This window comes from Salminus brasiliensis, chromosome 16 (assembly GCF_030463535.1).
Source record: "Salminus brasiliensis chromosome 16, fSalBra1.hap2, whole genome shotgun sequence".
Taxonomy (NCBI): domain Eukaryota; kingdom Metazoa; phylum Chordata; class Actinopteri; order Characiformes; family Bryconidae; genus Salminus; species Salminus brasiliensis.
Genome location: NC_132893.1, coordinates 32,231,623 through 32,252,350, shown reverse-complemented (window position 1 = coordinate 32,252,350; position 20,728 = coordinate 32,231,623). Strand labels below are relative to the sequence as shown.

General features: G+C 44.5%; 1 protein-coding gene across 2 annotated transcripts in view; it reads left to right on the top strand.

Annotated features, from left to right (window-relative positions):
- lrrtm4l1 (leucine rich repeat transmembrane neuronal 4 like 1) overlaps window positions 1–20,728 on the top strand; it is an 89,703-nt gene that overhangs the window by 33,258 nt on the left and 35,717 nt on the right. The window contains exon 2 of one of the 2 annotated variants that reach the window (XR_011977637.1): window positions 3,147–4,857. Coding sequence is in view for 1 of the 2 variants with exons in the window: in XM_072659151.1 (XP_072515252.1) it covers window positions 3,147–4,786 (1,640 nt within the window). In the remaining variant the exon portion in view is untranslated. The remainder of the gene's footprint in view (window positions 1–3,146; window positions 4,858–20,728) is intronic. The other variant, XM_072659151.1, reaches the window with a different exon arrangement.

Here is a 20,728-nt window from a genome sequence, read left to right as displayed (position 1 = left end):
CTGGTCCTGGAGGAACTGCTGGTTTAGATGATACCAAGAAATATTGAAACTATCTTTGTGTGTGTGTGTGTGTGTGTGTGTGTGTGTGTGTGTGTATGTGAGTGTGTGTGTGTGTGTGTGTGTGTGTGTGTTCTTTCAATAGTCATTTTTTCACTGTGTTCTGATGGAGATTGAACAGATTTGTTAATGGTCACCATATTGATTCATTCGAGCTGCTACAGTCACCCTGCTCCAGCTTCACTGGCCTTTCTGTGCCTCCTTTCTGATCTGAGGGGAAGATCATGTTCATGACCAATCACCAGTCAGCTCTAACAACCGATAACAGTCAACGAGGCAATTTTCAACCAGGAGTGACGTCTTCCAGACATTCGTTTAGATTCCAAATGCTCTCGGAGGACGTGGAACGGCCATGGTAATGGTTTTTATCGCCACATGTTTGAGCAGAGAGATATATAGATATATATGTGGAGTAAATGCACGCTAATTGCAATGGCCTGAGAAGATTTTTCTGATTAGCCCGGATACAGAATCCGTAACAGCCTCCGTAACCCGTTATATGAAATGCATTAGATGGGGCGGCGGGACATTATGAGATTATGAGGACGGCGGCAATCTCTCACTTTGCCTCTTACAGGAATTTGCTAACAGCACCACTGGGACCACAGTTTAGGCAAAACTGATGACTGTGTAATTTGCAACCTATGCTTGGATAACTCCTGGCCCTCTCTCTCTCTCTCTCTCAGCATAGAGAAGTACTAGGGCACTAAGCCGTGGGGTTTGGCTGTATTGGGCATGACGTTTCCGAAGCGATTTCTGTTTTTCTTGCATTGCTGGATGTCGGGCCCCAATAAAACAAATTGCCCACTTTACTCAGTCCCTTTTTGGCATGAATTGCGCAGTATGAAGCAAACCGTAGTAGCTATTAGGTTGATGTAATGGGCCAAAAGACACAATGGCTTGACATAATGCTTCCGTTCCACCAATCTCGATTTGTGAAAAAGAATGGCAACGTCCTATTGATAGCACGGCTGCACTGTAAGGCATTCACACTAATGAATTTGATGGCTTTTAAGCCACTTAGCGTTCCTGCATTAGGTTAATATGCATATCACATTTTTTTTATATATCTTTAATAGTGTCCACACTCTGTTTCGACATTGCATAACTTCTACATGTTGATGAAAGATGCCAATTCATATGTTAATTACCAAGCACTCGATGAGATGAGACAAATCAGGTACGCTAGAGCTTGGAAAACTCTCAACTGAGCCGTGCTGGACCTCAGCCCAGCAAAGAGACTGGCTCACAAAGTGGTACCATGGCCCGCCAGTAAAAACCTTAGTAAAAGAACTAGATCTGCGGCATTTGTTTTGACCAAGGTACGAGAAACACGCCGACGCAGATGTGTCGGAGAAATCAGCCCCACAGACAGCTTGCTCCTGCAGGGTCGTGACTGCTACACTGGTTCTGTATTATCTCTGTCATGCTAGCAACTAGATCTAGGTTCTCAGTGCTGGACAGCATGACACCTTAATTATAACACCTCCTAGAGAACAGCTCCTTTTTTCTAACGCCACCAAGAAATATGATGTGGTTGCAGCCCCCACACATGAAGGTTATAGATCAAAAGCTTTGCTATCAGAGGAAGAAAAGAAGTGGAATTGTTCGCCGGCCCGCACTATTAAATCTGATCTCTCAGGCGTTTCTCTCAGCTCTAGGAAATAGTGTGTACTTACTCCTTGTGTTAGTGAATTTAGGCCAGCCCGTGCAGCATGATGTCACACTGTGAAATCATTTCAGGAAAAGAAGATCATGGTCTGGTCACATATATCTGTATATATATATATATATATATATATATATATATATATATATATATATATATTAGGGATGCACCAATAAAATACTGGCCAGGTGGCTAGGCTATAAATCCTGATATTTATAGTGTTGCACTTTTTATAGGTTGTACTTTTTATATCTGACCCCAAATAAGATCTAATAAGCTTGAAAGAACAGCATTTACTGGTTAAGGAATGGCACATTTGAAAAGTTTTAGAGCTGAAAAAGTAAAATTTGCCACAATGCAGAAACATGAGCAGGTAGGGAAGCAGAATCTGGCTAAACTTCACCAAACAGCTTTTAACTGGTGTTAAAATTCACATTTCAGATCAGTGAAAAAACACCAGTTTAGAAACAGAAAGTGCTTCTGCAGTAATTTCCTATTCAGGTTCTCCTCTCTGTGTAAAAACGCTACTAAACTTCAGTGAGTTTCCTTTAAACAAGCTGCTGAAACTCACAGTTTCACACTACAGTTTGTTCCATCTAGTCCTGCATAGCGCCCCCTTGAGGTAGTCGGTACGGCCTGTAGTGTGTAAACGTTCACATGTTCGCAGTGTTTCCGCACACATACTCAACAGCAGTTCAGCAATGCAGACACACCGCCCCCCCCCCACCACTCCACCACCCCCCCAACCCACCACCACCCCACCCTTTATGGAGAATCTTCAGCCTGCTAAACGTGAGGGTCTGAGTTATAAGCCAGGGCCGTTTCACATGAGGCTTCACATGAGAAGAAAAGCATACTGGTATTGGACTGATGTTTAGATTCATCTGAAAGCTGAAAGTTGACCGTTTAATGATGTTTAATGATGTTTAATGTCTCTATTGTCCTTCTGAAGGAATTTTTGATTTTGCTGCATAAATCAATCTCTGTATCAACGCAAAAACATTGTAGAAAATTAATTAGAAAAAAACGAAGATAGATATCAGCCCAGACATTGACCCAGAATCTGGTTCAGGGCCTGATGCTTCCCTAGTGATTTGTTAACAGTATGCCAAATGTCCCTGTATCTGACAGGGCCCTGGGAAGGGGCAGTTTGAGGTCATGATCAGGTTAGATGGCAGCAGAGTACAAGAAAAGATCATTTTTTTTGTTGCTCTCTCTCTCTCTCTCTCTCTCTCTTTAGTCTGAGGTTGTTTGTGAACTCTCCTCGCTCCTGGTCTGCTGTGTTTCCTCACAAAAAAAGATCTGTGAACGCTGTCACACACCCCTGCTAGCTTTCATGCATTATTAGCAATGTTAGCATCTTTTGAGTCGAACTGTGAAGTATGTTGTGTCCTGACGTCCCACTGTTGTCTCTCCACAGGTTCTATGGTTTGCGCTAGGAGATTAGCATGCCTCCTCCCTCTGCTTGCCTCCACCCTCCTGTTGCTCTGCTCCGGGGAGAAAACATGTCCCTACAACTGCCGCTGCGAGGGCAAGATCGTCCACTGCGATTCTGCGAATTTTATGGATGTACCAGAGAACATTTCGGTGACTTGCCAAGGTTTGTCCTTGCGCAACAATGACCTGCACACAATGCTGCCCTACCAGTTTGCCCACCTTAACCAGCTCCTCTGGCTGTACCTGGACCACAACCAGATCTCGTTCGTGGACAGCCGTGCTTTCCAGGGCATTCGGCGGCTTAAGGAGTTGATCTTGAGCACCAACAGGATTTCCCAACTTCACAACGCCACTTTCCACGGAGTGCCGAACCTCCGCAGCCTGGACCTCTCCTACAACAAGCTCCAGGAGCTGCAGCCAGGGCAGTTCCATGGCCTTCGCAAGCTCCAGAATCTGCACCTGCGCTCCAACGGGCTCACAACGATTCCTATGCGGGCGTTCATAGAGTGCCGAAGCTTGGAGTTTCTGGACCTAGGGTATAACCGACTTCGCATCCTCACGCGCACTGCATTCCTGGGATTGTCTAGGCTGATGGAGCTGCATCTGGAACACAATCAGTTCTCTCGGATCAACTTCTTTCTCTTTCCACGCCTCGCAAACCTCCGCGGGCTGTATCTCCAGTGGAATCGTATTCGGGCAGTAAACCAAGGCCTACCGTGGATTTGGTATACCCTGCAGAAGCTGGACCTCTCTGGCAACGAGATCCAGAGTCTGGATCCTGTGGTTTTCCAATGCCTACCCAACCTTCAGGTCCTTAACTTGGAGTCAAACAAGTTAGCCAATGTGTCTCACGAGGCTGTGGCTGCCTGGATTTCTCTGACTACAATCAGCCTAGCTGGTAACATGTGGGACTGTGGCCCAGGCATTTGTCCTCTCGTTGCCTGGCTGAGGAATTTCCGGGGAACTAAAGACACGAGCATCATTTGCAGCAGCCCCAAACATCTTCAAGGGGAAAAGGTCATGGAGGCGACAAAAAATTACATTGACTGTGAAGATTTCGAACTCATTCCGCAAACGCCTTTCCCTCACCACACCCTGGAGCCAACCATGGAGGTCACGTCTACGCCACCCCAGCCCACCACGACTCCCCTGCCGCCCCTGCCTCCCCCGGCCTCGGAGGCACCCATGCCGCCTCCCCTAGCTCAACCCGTTCCTCGTCCAACTCTCCACAGCTTTGCCGGGACTGGTCGCAGAAACACCCCTGCTCAGACGCCCCCGCCCTCCAGCGACCTTCTCGTCACTCCGTCCCCGGACCAAGAGAACCTAGCGTTCCACAAGGTGGTGGTGGGAGCTGTGGTGCTTTTCTTCTCAACGTCGCTCGTCCTGACGGTGATCTACGTCTCCTGCAGGCGGTACCCTGGCGCCACCAGGTTGTTGCAACAGCGCTCGGTCATGGGACGAAAGCGCCGGAAAAAGAGTCCCGAGCCAGAGCAGAACCTGAGCTCCCAACTGCAGGAATATTACATGAGCTACAATCCTGCCGCCACGCCGGAAGCCATGGATGTGCTGGCCAATGGGACTGGTACTTGCACCTGTACCATATCCGGCTCCAGGGAATGCGAGGTATGACACTGTCAAAGGCAGCCTAAAATCAAATCAAATCAAAACAAATGAAACGGCTCTGGACAACAGAGGTAAAACTCTTCATTGTGCATGTGATTCATTCTCAGTAGAGCGAGGATAAGCACCCTTGACTCCTTTAAATGATACAGGGGCCTGAGCCCTTCTCTTTTTTTGTGCCTCGACTGTTCCGATCCAAGATTTTCATCGTTTGTTTGCGCTGGAAAGTAGAAGTAGCGTACATTGCACTCAGAACCAGGAGTCAAGGGTCCCTTAACCAAATTCATTAGACTGCGGCATACTTTCACTCACCAGTTTCCTTTGGTCTCATGAAATGACGCACCTCATTATTTGATTCTGTTTGTTCTGCTGCACTGAGTCACTTAACAGCCCTTAGAATCGCTACCCTAGTATTCACTTGCAAGACCCAGAGCACCAAGGCACTAGCGAACATGTCTTTCTGGACGGTGCTTTATGGATCAGGATTAGTAGTAATGAGTAATGAGCCCTTCCTACATCAAGTACAGTCACCAGAGACCTTCTGGTTGCTGGTTCAGGCTCGTCCTTGTCTCATATATATTTCAGACATTAACTTGTCATAAAAAAGAGTAAAAGTAGCGCTGAACGCTGAAAATGCTTAATTACCAAAATCACAGAGCGTGATAATGACATATCGATCGGCGAGAACCATTAGAGGGAAAGGCAGACGTTCTCCCGCTCTCCAGCAGTGGTAGATGGACTGTGTCTCCCCGCCTCGCACTGTGATCGGTTTATTCAGCTCCTTTAGCAACTTTAACAGTCTGCTGCACAAGAACCTCGCCTCGCCGGGGCGCAGAAGTCGCGCCCTCGTTGAAGGCAACACGTTTCCGCTATCACAGGTAACAGAGTTCATGAGGGTTGGGCCTACAGAGAGGCTGTCAGTCAGATTAACGCTGTTTGCCTGCATTCGTGACAGTCTCAGATGATTCGGAAGGCCGCTGGTTTTAAAGTGGGTGTGCTAAATCTCGTGACATGGCTCAGTGCAGTCTCCCCGTCAGCTGAGAAAGCTGGGTCTATTTATGGGAAATATCAGCGGTAATTGCCGTCGGCCTCATCCAGGAAATTGTCGGTAATGGTTCGACTTGTGTTTTGATGTGGGGTAAACTAGCTTCTGTACATAGATATGAGTCCTGCCATGGGACGCACACCTGCTTCGCCCAAAGACGAGATTATTTACACTTGGAAAAAAAAAAGCCTCTGCATTTTAAGCTCTGGAGTAAGTCGAGAGGCGGCCTTCCTGATCTGTTTGTTTAAGGAGGAAATCAAACATCTGGGAGGAAGAAAAGCTTGTTAAACTCTGTAAATGTTTGCATGGGATAATGAAGATTACTGGGTTGATTTAATGAGGTAATGAAGGCGAATAAACAACTAAAAGGAGCACGGAGAAGCGTCCTCTCGCCGGCCTGGCACCTCGGCCTACGTGCAATTAAACGGCAGAAGGGGCGCAATACAAATATATGTCTTCATACTTGTTGAACATTTGTTTTTTTTCAGTGCTTAAATGCTTAACTTTCCTTCCGTCACGTTTTCTTTTTTCCACAGTTAACCTTTCCCGAGTTATTTTAAATGTTATTCATAAAACACCTATCGGCTCCGAGCTATTCATTAAATTGCTTTGACCGCCAAAATTCCTCCACGACAAGAAGAACTGTTGCATGACTAATTCACTTGCACTGTGTCATCGCCTTGCACTTCTAATCCACAGAGATCTGCTATGCTTAGAGGGCCTATAGTGCTCGAAATATAATTAGCTCTACCTTATGGACCTGCATATTTTAATAAGGCCATAACCACAGCAAAAAAGATGACGGCTGACGAGACATAACTGCTAATAGTCCCTGTAATAAAAAAAAGTCTATTTACTTGATGTGGAGTAACCACAGTACGAGAGAGAAATCCAATTACCTGGGAAAAATGTATGACTTGCAGTCCTATACCACCAAGCTCACAAATTTCATAATATCACATATCAGTCCGCACCTTTTTTTTCTCCTCCTCTACCTCTGGTCGTTTCTAAGCGAAAGGAGTTTTTAATAATAGAGGAGCGAGCGAGCAAGCGAGCGTCCGTCCCGGTTAGGCTGATGAAACTGCAGCGTAGCTGTGCCCAGTGCTGCGTCTTTCATTTCGCCTCTGCAGGGTGGCAGCCGTCCCCGCGGACGCTGGTCAGACACGCTGGAAGCGTGGTAGGCTCTTGTAGTGCTGGGGGATCTGCTGGAAAAGACACAGGGCACAGGTAGGGAACAGAAGGAACGGGGCATCCAAGTGGGAATGACCTTATTTGTCCTGCTTTTTTTCATCAAGCTGCGTTAGATGGATCTTGACACTCTGAACATTTTTGCATTACAAAGAAAAACAGTTTGAGGAATAAAAGCATAAAAAAGTATAAAAGGTATAAATATGTATTTAAAATCATATCAAATAAATGAAACCTGTTCAAAGCAAAGATTATTTAATTTATTTATCATTTATTTATTATTATTTCTTTTTTCTCCCATTTTGATACTGCTAATTAACCCATCCTCCTTAGCACTAGCAGTTCTCCCGACACTAGGAGGGTAAGGACTTAACACACGTCTCCCCTGATCCATGTAAAGCCAGCCACCGCCTCTTTTCGAACTGCCGCCGATGTGGCTTTGCCGGGCAGTCGACACGCTATGAGGAAAGCACAGAGTCCCCAGCTCTACCACACCTGCTTACAGACGCCTGTCCCGGTTAACAACACTTTAGGAGTGATGACGGGAGAGAGTGTCATCTAGGCCACCTGTGCTCTCTCTGATTCTGGCTGCTGATGGCAAAGCTGCATGGCTCGGGATTCAGACTCACGGCCTGTTCTGGCCATAATGGTAGAGCTGCATTAGACTGCTGAACCACTCAGAGACCTCATACCTTGTTTTTAATTGTATTTTATGTTATTTCTTCCTCCCTAAGTAGAAACTTTGATGTTTCTTTTTATCCCTAAAGACTTCGTTGCTGCACCTTAAAGACAGATAAATGTAAATTAGCTGGGATTGGCCGTCCTGTACTGTACATCATTCTAAAAGCAGTCCAGGCTAAAGTCATTGCATTCCTTTTTATGTGTCCAGTATTTCATGATGAATTGATCAATAGAAATGTTCCAGAATCACTTGGAATTGGAGTTTTTACATTGACTTCCATTGAAAATAAAGAAGGTTGGTGTCACTTTACTTGGATGGTCCACTGTAGATGCCATGTAGATGCTCACCTGACCTTCAACTAACGTTGAACTCTGCATTTAGAAGTTGAATACAAATGATTGAACCCTGACCCTCAATCTAACCCTAACCTTAACCTAAACCCTAATTTTAACCCTAAACCCAATCCTAAAAGGGCAGGGTTACATTCAACAGACACTCCACAATGGACCCACCATCCTTCTTCTGTAAAGTTGATATTTTGAAGATACAAGGTTTTGAACTTACATTACAATAAGATAGATGTTACAGTTGTTCCTGTGAAGTGAATGGGTGGGATCTACACATTGGACAGCAGGTGAATCATCAGAACTTGAGGGTAAATGTGCTGGAAGCTGGAAAATGGGCAAATGTAAGAATCTGGGTGACAAGAAGCCAACTGTGACGGCTAGAAGACTAGAGGGTCAGAGCACATCAGGGTGTGGGGTGTTCCTGGCGCAGTGGTCAATACCTACCAAAAGTTGCTCCAAGAAAAGACAACCGGTGAACCAGCGACGGGGTCATGGACACCTAAGGCTCATTGATGCTAATAGAGGCCCCACCCACCTCAAAACTTCTGAGCACTTAAAGGATCTGCTGCTAACGTCTTGGTTTCAGATACCACCCAGGACACCTTCAGAGGTCTTGTGGAGTCCATGCCTTGATGGGTCAGAGCTGTTTTGACAGCATGCACCTCTCCACACTATTGGGCAAGTGGTTTTAATGTTCTGGCTACATATGTATGTTGTTTTTGAAACTTTATCAGTGCTTTCACTCTACATCGATCTCTGCATGAAAAATGAGAGGGGAATCTGGTGTAATATGGGCTCTTTAACTAATGTGATCTTCAAGAGCACTCAACATACACAGCTCAATAAAAGCGATGGTGCATTACCGAGCTGGCGGCTAGTTCTACAGTGCTAATGTTATTTTTGGACCGGCCAACTACTTTAACCTACAGTGTTCATAACCGCTGGAGAGGGGAGCGAGAGTGCAAAATGGAGAGATAAGAGACCCTGAACAGTTTGCATGGCTGCTGTATGGTGACGGATGCCGTTAAAAGCTAGCCTACATTGCCATATCCTACTATCCATTATCGGCTCAAAGTAGAGTCCTTTTTGTGTTGCCGTGCTTCACGCGAGTGGGGGGATGGAAACGCTATGATGATGGTCTCGGCGCTGTCATCCACCCATCACGACATTGAATGCCGAATGTATGCCAACACCAGCACTGGCCTCAAACCACAGCTGAGCAGGGGTTGTGAAAATTAAATTAAGCTCATTCAGCACATCATAACAAAGGCTACAGTAGAGCAAGACGCCTGAATTCACAGTGAATTTTAAAGTAGCTGAGCAGACCTAGATTCCTCTCTGGCGTGCATTACGGCTCCGAGATGCTTCATGAATGTCTTTGCTGTAAAACATAAAAAGGCAGCATTAGGCCTTAGAACCCTGGGCCAATTCTTTTGTGTGTGTGTGTTTCATGATGTTATTCGTACATAAATATATAAAGTTTTATATAAAACAGCCACACATTCCATAAAAGATGCTAGGCTATTCAAGATGTACTTAATAATTAACCTAACTTGGATATTTTTTAATTTTGGCTCATATTTTTATCAAAAATGTACTCAACACCTGCATGTTTTGGGTTTTTTTGCATCTAAAGACTATGATTTGACAGCTCAGATATCTTGTTCAAAGTTGCCAACTCAGTGTGTCTGTCAGCTGTAAATACAAGCATTCTGATGATGAGTCATTTTTGGGCATGTAACCGCGATAAAATATATAGGATTAACATAAGGCAGGCATATTTTATTGATTTTCTGTCCTCTTGTATCCATGCTGAGTGCTAAAACTCTGATAAACAGCAGGACAGGCCTTGGAGTATCGACCTTGGGCCCAAAATATTTACTTTTGAAATTACATTGAAATTTGCATGAATTAGATTGACATGGACATTGATTATCAACTGTTTTTATGACTTTTAATACATATTAATATGTGTGCTGCAGAGAAAAGAGCAGCTGAAAAGGAACCCCCAGGGTTTGAGGGTTCTTTGTAGAGATTGTGCCACTGAGGAGCCACTTACACTGCTGTAAATGAGATGTGTGAATGTGGAGAACCTTTTTTAAAGCATAAATGATGAGGAATTATCTGTACAGGTTATATAATATGAGTTATACTGTGCACTAGTTTTAGGCCTCTGTAAAAAAAAAAACAACAACAACTGCTTATCTGCTCAGTAAATCACTGATATTAGAATAAACACTAATAATAACACTCCAACAGAAAGTGGTGGTGGTTCTCCATCACTGTGTTCATCATCTCCAAAGTTCTCCTCATGGAGTCTAGTATTATTTAGAGTTCTCCTCAGATCAACACCTGGTTTGGTGGTAAATCAGGGCTTAATGATAGTAAATCGGGTGAGCTGCTGCTGCTGATGGACTGGGAAGGGGGCGTCCAGGAGAAACCTGGAGGAACCGAGCTCTGTTCTTCAGACTAGCTCTCAGACAAGATCTCACTACTTTCTTCAGAATGAGAAAATGCTTCATAATAATGTGCATAGCTGCCTAAAATCTCTCTACAAGACTGTGACCTCTGTGGTGGTCAGTCCTGTGGGGTCCTGACCATTGAAGAACAGGGTGAAAGGAGGCTAACAAAGTATGCATGGAAACAGATGGTGCCCCTGTATGGTCAGTGGAGCTGATATAATGGGTATAAACAGGTCATTCCAAAGCAGAGGGGGCATGGACTCTTCAAGGCATGGACTCAATGAGATGTCTGAACATGTTGTGTGGTATCTGGACACCTTCAGATGATAGCAGCAGATCCTGATTAGCAGCAGTTGTGTAAGTTTGGATCCCCATGATTGCCAGATCAGGCAGTATCTGGGAGAAGATATTTCAGTGAAGTATTCAGTAGCCTGACCTAAACGCTGCCTCTCTGAGCTCCAAAATAGAACCACATTTCCATACAGACTGATCCCAATTCACACAAGAGTTCACACACATCTGCTTTATTCAGATGTTTACTGACTGAGTTACGATTTCAGTTTAACCTTTCTTTTTTTAAAACTTCCCAGCAGAGCTGCAGCTTCATACACGTTCAGCTCCAGCTCCAGCTCCCACGCAGACCAGGTGCTGAGTACAGGGCAGCAGATCTTTGCAGGGGTCTCCAGTAACCTGAAAGTTGCTCCCATGTTTTTCATCAGCCATGCATCATCCTTCTAACAAATTACAAGTGCAGATTTATTTTTTTGCATTATTTATTGCCTGTTGCTTATGCTGGTCATGCTAGAGCCAGAATTGCGTTTAGTTCTTTGAGGAACCTCTTGTTGGTATGGACCATGCCCTGGGAGGCTGAACGACGGGAACGACCTTTGGGCCTTTCTTAAGGCTGTACACCTGTATTTGAGGTGAACCATGGAGAAGAAGGGAGGAAATGGGGTGTAGGTGGGTGCTAAGTTGTATAACACGAAGATGAAGTAAGAGAGGAGGGTATATATAGGGCGGAGGGAGGAGTTCAGGGCATGGTCCATCTCCCAAAATTGAGTTACAAATGTCAATCAGTCCAAGAAGTGAATCAGTTTGAAGACCCACCAGTCAAGGCATGGACTCCATGAGACGCCTAACGTGATATCTGGACATCTTCAGATGTTATCAGATCTTTTAAGTCCTGTAGGTTGTGAGGTGAGGCCTCCATAAGCATCAATAAAGCCTTAGGTGACCTTGTCACTGGTTTACTGGATGTCCTTTCTTGAAGCATTTTAGTAGGTTCCAAGACCCAACACCGTTCCCAAGCCTAATCTAACACATACTGGGTGGTAGGTTCCAAGACCCAACACCGTCCCCGAGCCTAATCTATCACATACTGGGTTGGTCCTCCTTGTGCCACAGAAACAGCTCTGATCCGTCAAGGCATGGACTCCATGAGACGCCTAACATGTTGTAAGTTGTGAGGTGGGGCCTCCATAAGCATCAATAAGCCTTAGATGACCCTGTCACCGGTTCACTGGATGTCCTTTCTTGAAGCATTTTGGTAGGTACTGTCCACTGCATACCAGGAACACCCCACAAGACCTGCCTGATGTTTTGGAGATGTTCTGACCCTGTCTTCATATTGCCTGTTTTTCCTGCTTCCAACACATCATCTTAAAGAACTGACTGTTCACCACTTAGACTCCACACCTTAACAGCTGCCAATGCCAATTATGGGTTTTATCTACATCTTTAGTGTCAGGAACCAGTGAGGAACCCTTATTTCTTATTACCTGCACCATCCAGCGCTGACAGTGTGAATTCGATTGGCCAGATAATGGGTCATAATGAGTCAAATAAAGCGATGTGAATGAGGCTGATTATTCTGGAGACTTCCCAATGATCACAAACAGCCTGTTTACGCCAACCCGTCTGGGTTTGGCAGTGTTTGATAGCATTTGCTTGGCTGCTGTGCAAAGGGCTTCACCCGCCCCGGTGGAGTGAGCGTGTGCAGGTACAGCCTTGTGTTCTCCCCACGCGTCTCCCACAAGCTTCAGTTTTCATCTTTTTTTTTTTTTAAAGTAAGGCTGTTTACTTTCTTACTGACGCTCGTTCCAAACAAGAATTTCTTCTTGAGTGTCACTCAGGTTGCAAAGATTAAACATCAAGGGTTTGCGTCATGGGGTTGAGGCAGGGGGTGGAGCGTGCTGACTCCAGAGCTGAAGCTGGTCTTGTCTTCTGAGGTTAATCTCCGAAAGTATGGAGAGAAACCTTTCTGCAGGGTCATTCCCCTCATGTGAGATCACAGCGGCTTTATGTGGGTTCTAGAAGTGCTCAAGGACCGAAAGCGGGAGTTTTTGAAGATGGATGGAAGGATGGATAGATGGATGACTGACTGGATGGATGGATGGATGTATGGATGGATAAATGGAAAGGATTGGTGGGTTAAATGGATGGATGGATGGTTAGATGTGGGGATGAATGGATGGATGGGTGGATAAATGGATGGTAATAGGGGTGGATGGATGAATGGATGATGCTAGAATGGATCAAGGGATGGATGTGGGGATGGATAAATGGATTGATGGATGTAGGGATGAATAAATGGATGGATGTGGGGATAGATACATTGATGGATTGGTGGGTGGATGGATAAATTGATGGATGGATGGGTGGGTGGATAGATAAATTGATGGATGGGTGGGTGGATGGATAAATTGATGGATGGGGTAGTGGGTGGATGGACTTTTTCATTGCACAAACCACAGGAAGACTGGAGTAAAACAATGCAAAAGAATATGGTACAGTTATTATCCCTAACTACAGCTACTAAAGACCTACTCCTGAGGATGCCACCCTGGCAACAAGCAGGGTACCACCTGAGTGGCAGTCGGTGGTTGGTGTGGCACAATGGATAACACCAGTACCATTGCACTACTACATCATGTGGGAGACTGGGGTTTGATTCCTGGTCTGGCTGGCTATCCTGTGCTACACCAATAAGAGTCCTTGGGCAAGACTCCTAACACTGCATTGGCCCACCTCTGTAATACCAGTAACCTTGTAAATCGCTCTGGGTACGAGTTTTAGCTAAATGCCGTAAATGAGACAGTCTGATGTTTTTTTGTTCTGATAGTCTATGTGTGGACATATTCTTATTAATGCAGACATAACTGTATGAATAGCTTCCCAGACCTACGGTTATATAATCTAATAACTATGTACAGTTCTGTGGAACAGAAACCAAATTGGCCAGTGATTTTATTCAGTAAGTTGTTCAGGAATGCAAGGAAACATTAGGCTGTTGATTCTGCTCACAGTGAAACAGCTCGACTTTTATTCTGAACATTATTAATATGCCGCTGGCAAACTCCATTGAGGGAACAGCGGAAGACCAGAGTGAACAGCTCTACTATACAGCTTGCAAGTCAGGTGGTACCCCGGTTCCGGACATATTATTTCTCTGATTAGTCACGCGTCCATCTGTACTGTTACAAAACCACATCAATTAGATTTATGTTACGTAACATAGAAAAACAAGGCAATTTGTAAACCCACATATAGATCTTTTACAGTAGATTTTCTATATAGAGCTGCGATACCCACTCTAACCAGTGGTGGACAGTATAAGTACAGTATACTATAGTACTTTTTTAATGTCCACTGTGTGGACACAAGTATTGGGACACTCATTTAGTGTGTCTTCCAGAATCAAGGATATTAAAAGAGTGTATCCTGTATCTACTGTTCAGGGAAGAAGGCTTTCTACTAGATTTTAGAGAATTGCTGTGAGGATTTGATTGCATTCAGCAACAAGTGAGGCGCCCCACTTCCCAACTCTTCCCAGAAAGTACTAGATGGAGCTCCACCATCCATCATTCCAGAGAACACAGTTCTTCCACTGCTCCACAGCTCAATGCTGGGGGGCTTTATAGCCATGCATTGCAAGCTGGGGGGGGCTTTATAGCCAGCAAGAGAACCACGCTCCTTTCTATGGTTCTAAACCAGCTCTGAACGGCTCATTCAGAACCAAGGAGGATGTTGATGCTAATGCTAATGCTAATGCACACACACCAAATAAAGGTAAAGGTGCATGTATTTGTCACTGTACAGTGAAATGTGTCCTCTGCATTAAACCCATCTGTGAGTGAACATACACACACACACACACACACACGTGAACTAGGGGCAGTGATCACACACACACAGAGCGGTGGGCAGCCAACTCCAGCGCCCGGGGAGCAGAGAGGGTAAAGGGCCTTGCTCAAGGGCCCAACAGCGGCAGCTTGCCGAACCCACAACCCTACATTTACATTTACGGCATTTAGCTGACGCTCTTATCCAGAGCGACTTACAAGGTTACTCATATTACAGAGGAGGGCCAATGTAGTGTCAGGAGTCTTGCCCAAGGACTCTTATTGGTGTAGCGCAGCATAGTCACCCAGACTGGGAATCGAACCCCAGTCTCCCACATGGTGTGGTAGCTCAGTGGCAACTAGTGGTGTTATCTGTTGCACCACACCAACCACATTACCGGGCTATCGATAACCCTGTTATCACTCTAACCGCTGAGCCACCACTGCCCCATAGTAAGTGATCAGACTGCAGAGCTGTAAAGGAGCTGGGAGCTGAATGGTCAGGCAGGTCAGTCAGACTGGACTGTAAGATATTAAACACTATAGAGATTAAAAATACAGTCGTTTAAAAAGTTGCTCCAATCAAAGTAGATCAGATTAGAATTTAGTCTGATTTTAGAAACTGGTCCTAAACTAGTGGTTTTACTGGGGTTTACTGTTGTGGATTACACAGATTACCTAAATTGTGGGACTGGACTATTTATAGAAACACAAAGACCCGACTGTATTGTTATTGGCTGATAGTCATCATTAAAGATATCCAGACTTATAAGATCTAAAGGTAGGAGCACTGTAAGTCTTTTAGTCTTGATACTGAAGCAGATTTACAAGCAGATCTTTGTGTTTTACTGGAACAGAAGTGTAAATAGGGGACTTCTGCTTTTATTTTACCGAGCACGTCTCCCTCAAGGACAGGATTTAGGTGTATTTTGTCCATCACTGTCCCAACCACTCAGAGATGGAATCACACCATGCTTTGCTGGGTAGTGTGATGATAGCTGCTACAGCTGCATTGTCACTTCTCTTAAATATGCTCATTATCAGCTCGTCATTTTAATTTTCAAATGTAAGAAAAACGCCACAAACCACAAAACCATGTCGAGCAGCAAAGCTTGGTTGAAGGACAGCTGTCAGGTCTGTGGGGCTCAGTTACAGAGGCGGTGCTAGATAAACCGCAGTGAAGATAGATGCAGGAGTCTGCCGGTTATAAAATCCATGGTGCAATAACTAACACCTGCACGTAACAGTGCATTTTTTAAGTGCTGAAATTCATGCCATTTCACACGGCAACATCGCAATAGAGCAATATGAGGCAAAATCTGTTTTTGAACATTTTTAGTAATCCAGCTCTACAGCCACATGAATTTGGATGATTTATTAAAAAACTGAAGCACTGACAAATAAATAGTAACAGTGCAGCTTCAAGTGCAGCTCAGCTTGACCCGCCGTCCCTGAAGATCCACAGAAGACGAGCATCCAGGCTTTTTTTTCTGTCCTGGCAACGAAGTGGTGGAACGAACTTTTCCTGGGTGTCAAAGCGGTCCAAAGCTCGCTGTCTTCTTTGATAAGGTGTAGAGCTGAGTATTGTGGTCTCCATGCTGACTTAGTATTTAGTAGGATCTAAGCTTAGAGGGATCTTTTGGATCCTAGTCAATACAAACTAGCTAAGGTGTGTTTTCTGAGGTGTCTTTTCTAGTAAGTGGCTCTGGAGAAGAGCGTCTGCTAAATGCCTTCAGTGTAAATGTATATGGAAAATGTCCACATTCAATCCAATGACTGCAGAAAACATGGACACCATAGTTCCATTCCCTTCTGCTCTATAGAAATGAATCTCAGACTGTCCGCCATGTTGTCAAATTTGCAACCCGAGTCTCTACTCTGCTCAGTAAAGACCAGAGGTCAAGCCGGTGAAAGTGTCTGGAGTGGTCCAGGGCACTGATCTCTGTTCCTTCTGGAATCGGCGGCCTGGGCTTCGCTTCTAGGCCTGGGCTTCGCTTCTAGGCCTGGGCTTCGCTTGTAGCGGACTCTGGTGTGGTCTACTGCAGCTTGTGGTGATGCCTGATTGGTCTATTTTGTCATGTGACTGCTTCAACTTGGCTAAAAACCTTCTCCTATGAGATCGGCTCCTTGTTTGCAGGTGTTCCTCAGACAGCCCTGAGATGCCATGACTCCAGAAGTGCTGTTCCTCTCCGCTTGAGTGTTGGTAGCCAAGGAAAAGTAATGAGTCTGTGGTACAGGTCTCATAAATGTAGACGGTCAAAGTGCCCACACTGACCCCTGTCCATGGTTGAGAGCCTACTATGACCATATGCTATATGTCCAAATGTTTGTGGACACCTCTTCTAATGAACGCATCCAGCGAAGGCACACAGCTAGCCCCTGTAGAGAAGTACTGCCAATAGAATAGGACTCTCTGGAGCAAATGAACATGAACCTATTGGCATCATGCTGCCTAATGCCAGGTGTGGGCTAGTAGAGGGGTGTAAAGACCCCCAGCATTGAGCTGTGGAGCAGTGGAAGAACTGTGTTCTCTGGAGTGATGGTGGAGCTCCATTCAGTACTTTTGAATGGGATGAGTTGGGGATGATGATGATGACGTGGGGCGGTGATCATCCAACATCCTCGCTGAATGCCATCAAATTCTCACAGCAATGCTCCTCCTCCAAAATCTAATAGAAAGCCTTCTTCTTCCCTGGACAGTAGAGACAGTTAGTCCAACAAAAGCAGGATCAACTCTTTTAATATCCTTGATTTCAGTCCCAATACTTTTGTGCTTGTTGTGTCTATCTATGTTACAGGTATGTGTACCCATGGAAACTGACTCCCTTTAACCCTTTAAACACCCTGTACCCAATAAATCCAGCCTTGTATTCATCCCATGACTCAACCTTGCTCTATTGTTTACAGTGTATAAAAAGCTTCAGGGGTTTATCAGCGGAGTATTTAGGTGTTTTCCCCGCTTATTAAAGTTTGGGGCTAAGATTAAGGTTTATTACCCAGCAAAAAACAAAGTAATCAACGTAAAATGAGAGTGAGGATCTAAAATGTAGGCCCACATACAGACCCTTAGTGTAGAAGGGTTTGAACAGTACAAACTGACCACTGCTGAGATCCAGTATAACCTAATCATAACATTTGTCAGAGAAATTGAAAAAACTGACCACAGATTAGCCACATTAATAATCCCTTTCCCTCGCCTCGGATACTCTGAAGGGTGTGATGTGACACACATCCCTCCACTCACATGCCTCATTTCCCCAGTACCAGCCCCCTGCTTAAACCCTAGACCGAACCTACTCTTCCGCTTCCCTTCTCCTCTGCTGATTAAAATGGTCATTAAAAACTTAAATCCGGTGAGTCACTGAGGGGTTCATAATGAATACGCAGCTTGGCCATTTCATATTCCACACTGCTGTGTGTTCTAATCCAGAAGCTGCACTTTAGCAAGCAGTTTTAATGCACACGTCATCAGATTCCCCCTGGATAAAGTCATGATTCACCTTTCGGCGGTGATTAACATTGGAGTTCTGCTCTAAACAGGGGGCGGGGGGGTGGGGGGTGTTGGGGGAAGCTGTGCAGCTGGGCGAAGCATTCAAGGTACAGAGGGATATGAAGGCTGGAGGGGTGTATTATACACTGTATGTCCAAATATTTGTGGACACCCCTTCTAATCTAATGAATGCGTCCAGCTATTTTAAGTTGCACCCATTGACTGTCAGAGATGTGCGAACGCACACACACACACACAGACAGATTGTATTTTCCCTGTAGAGAAGTACTGCCAATAGAATAGGACTCTCTGGAGCAGATAAACATTGATGAGCCTATTGGCACCATGCTGCCTAATGCCAAGCGTGGGCTAGAGGGGTATAAAGACCCCCAGCATTGAGCTGTGGAGCAGTGGAAGAACTGTGCACTCTGGAATGATGGTGGTGGTGCTCTTTTCAGTACTTTTGGATGGGGTGAGTTGGGGAGTTGAGAATGAGATGGTGGGGGGGGGGGGTGTCTACATTGAATGCAATCAAATCCTCACAGCAATGCAGCTCCAAAATCTAGTAGAAAGCCTTCTTCTTCCCTGGAAAGTAGAAACAGTTACTCCAAGAAAAGTAATACATGTTTTCATATCTTTGATTTCTGAAGCAACAATAAACAAGCAGGTGTCCCAATACTTTTGTCCATATAGTGAATGGTAATATGTACAGTCTATGCACTGTATTTCTGAGCTTTAAAGGGGAATTTTACCAACTTTTTTAAATTTCAGAATACTTGAAGTTGAAGGTCAGTCAGGGTGGGGTTTGGGGTGAAATGGTTCACTGTAGAGGAATGGTTCACTCTTCATTTTTTTTTACAGTGGTGGTGAATGAAACCAGGCGTCTCTATGACTACAGTGCAAATGTAGCCATTCCAGTCCAAAACCACTGGTGAATCTACATTTGTCTTCTGGGGTTTATATGAAATGTTTTTGATAGTGAAAATGTGGTAAATTGAAATAATACATTTATTTAGGACTGTTTTGCTGTACAATGCCCTGCATGTATCCCTCCACATTTTAAAGGATACTGTATGCTTTAGGCCGAAATCTCATAGTAAAACTACTGTGAAACGATGTTTCACACAGTAGGCAGCGTATTTCTGTAACTACGATCTATTATAGGTTTCTATGATGTAGCTTTTAGAGGCATTAAACTTTTTGGATGTCTGGTTCCATTGACCACTACTGTTAACATCTGTGACATTGAGCATTTTACCTTTGGTCTTATCATTTTAACGATGAATTAACTAACAATTAATGCTGATTTCCCCCTTTTTATGTATTTCACAGTTAGATACACAGTGTGCAGTCATGTGTATGTAGTATAATGTAGATATGGAGCCACATAAGGCCCCTAGAGGTCCAGGGGTTTAATCACCAAACAAACAAACAAACAATCTGAAAGCTCAAGTTGGAGAAATGTTCTTCACAGTAAATGAGAACCTCTCATCTCAGCAGTACAAGTGTGTGCTGTAGTCCTCCTGTTGTGCCTATTTTGGTGTTTTTTTTCCCCTGTTCCAGCACATCTGATCCAACTAATCAGCTCATTAACAATGAAGTGGGTGTATTAGAGCAGGGGAAACACTGAAATGTGTAGATCAGGAGTATTCCAGCACCAGGACTGGGGACCAGCAAACAGTAGTCCTCAAGGATGCCTCCTCTGTAGCCTTTTTTGGGCAACAGGAGATATTAGGGATGTAACATGGGTGTCTCCATACAATATTCAAAAATCCTCAAAAACTTGAATGTTTAAAGAGTTTTCAATCAAAACTCTAAAAAGTAGCACCGACATGCCTCTCAATTTCAGAGTTAAGTGAAGAGGGGGTGGGGCTTGTGCTATGAACACGCCCATTCTTAAATGACAGGGCTTTTTCATAAATGTAAAAAAAAAAAGAGAGTATATTTTGTTACAGGGTGGAATGACAGGCATAGAAATGTTCAATTCGAGAAATTATAGTAATTAATACGTTAAAATAGATTAAATTAAATTAAGCAGGATCAAGGTTTACAACATAAATAGAGATGGAAGGCTTGATATATCGCTATGTATCGCTATCTGATCTTCAGAGCTGGTCAGATCATATGATCCATATTTTGCATATTTTGCTGCAACACTGCACAACGTCACACAAGACAGCTGCAGTTTCTCATTCAACCACTAGTTGAATAGGGAATAGGGACCTCACTTATGGCTGCAGGAACCAATCGGAAACCAGTGTGGAAATGCACTCTGAGTGCTGAATGCCACCAGTCTGGCCCCATATCTTGAATAATTAGAACCCCTCTCCAGAGTACCTTACATCACTCAGCCCAGTTCAATGAGTATCAGCAGAGCTAGCAAATGCCACTGACCACAGTCTGAGCTCCACAGTGCAGTTCTGCTGGGAATCCAAAAAGTGCAGTACTTGTCCTCTACATGATGATGCATTACCTAGTAATTCCTGGAAACGTTAATGTGGCACCAAGCCCCACCCTCAACCGGTATCAGCAATCGGCCGATCCAGCTAAAAGACCCCAAAAACACTGATCGGTCCAACACATCAAAAATCAATCACAGAAAATTGTATT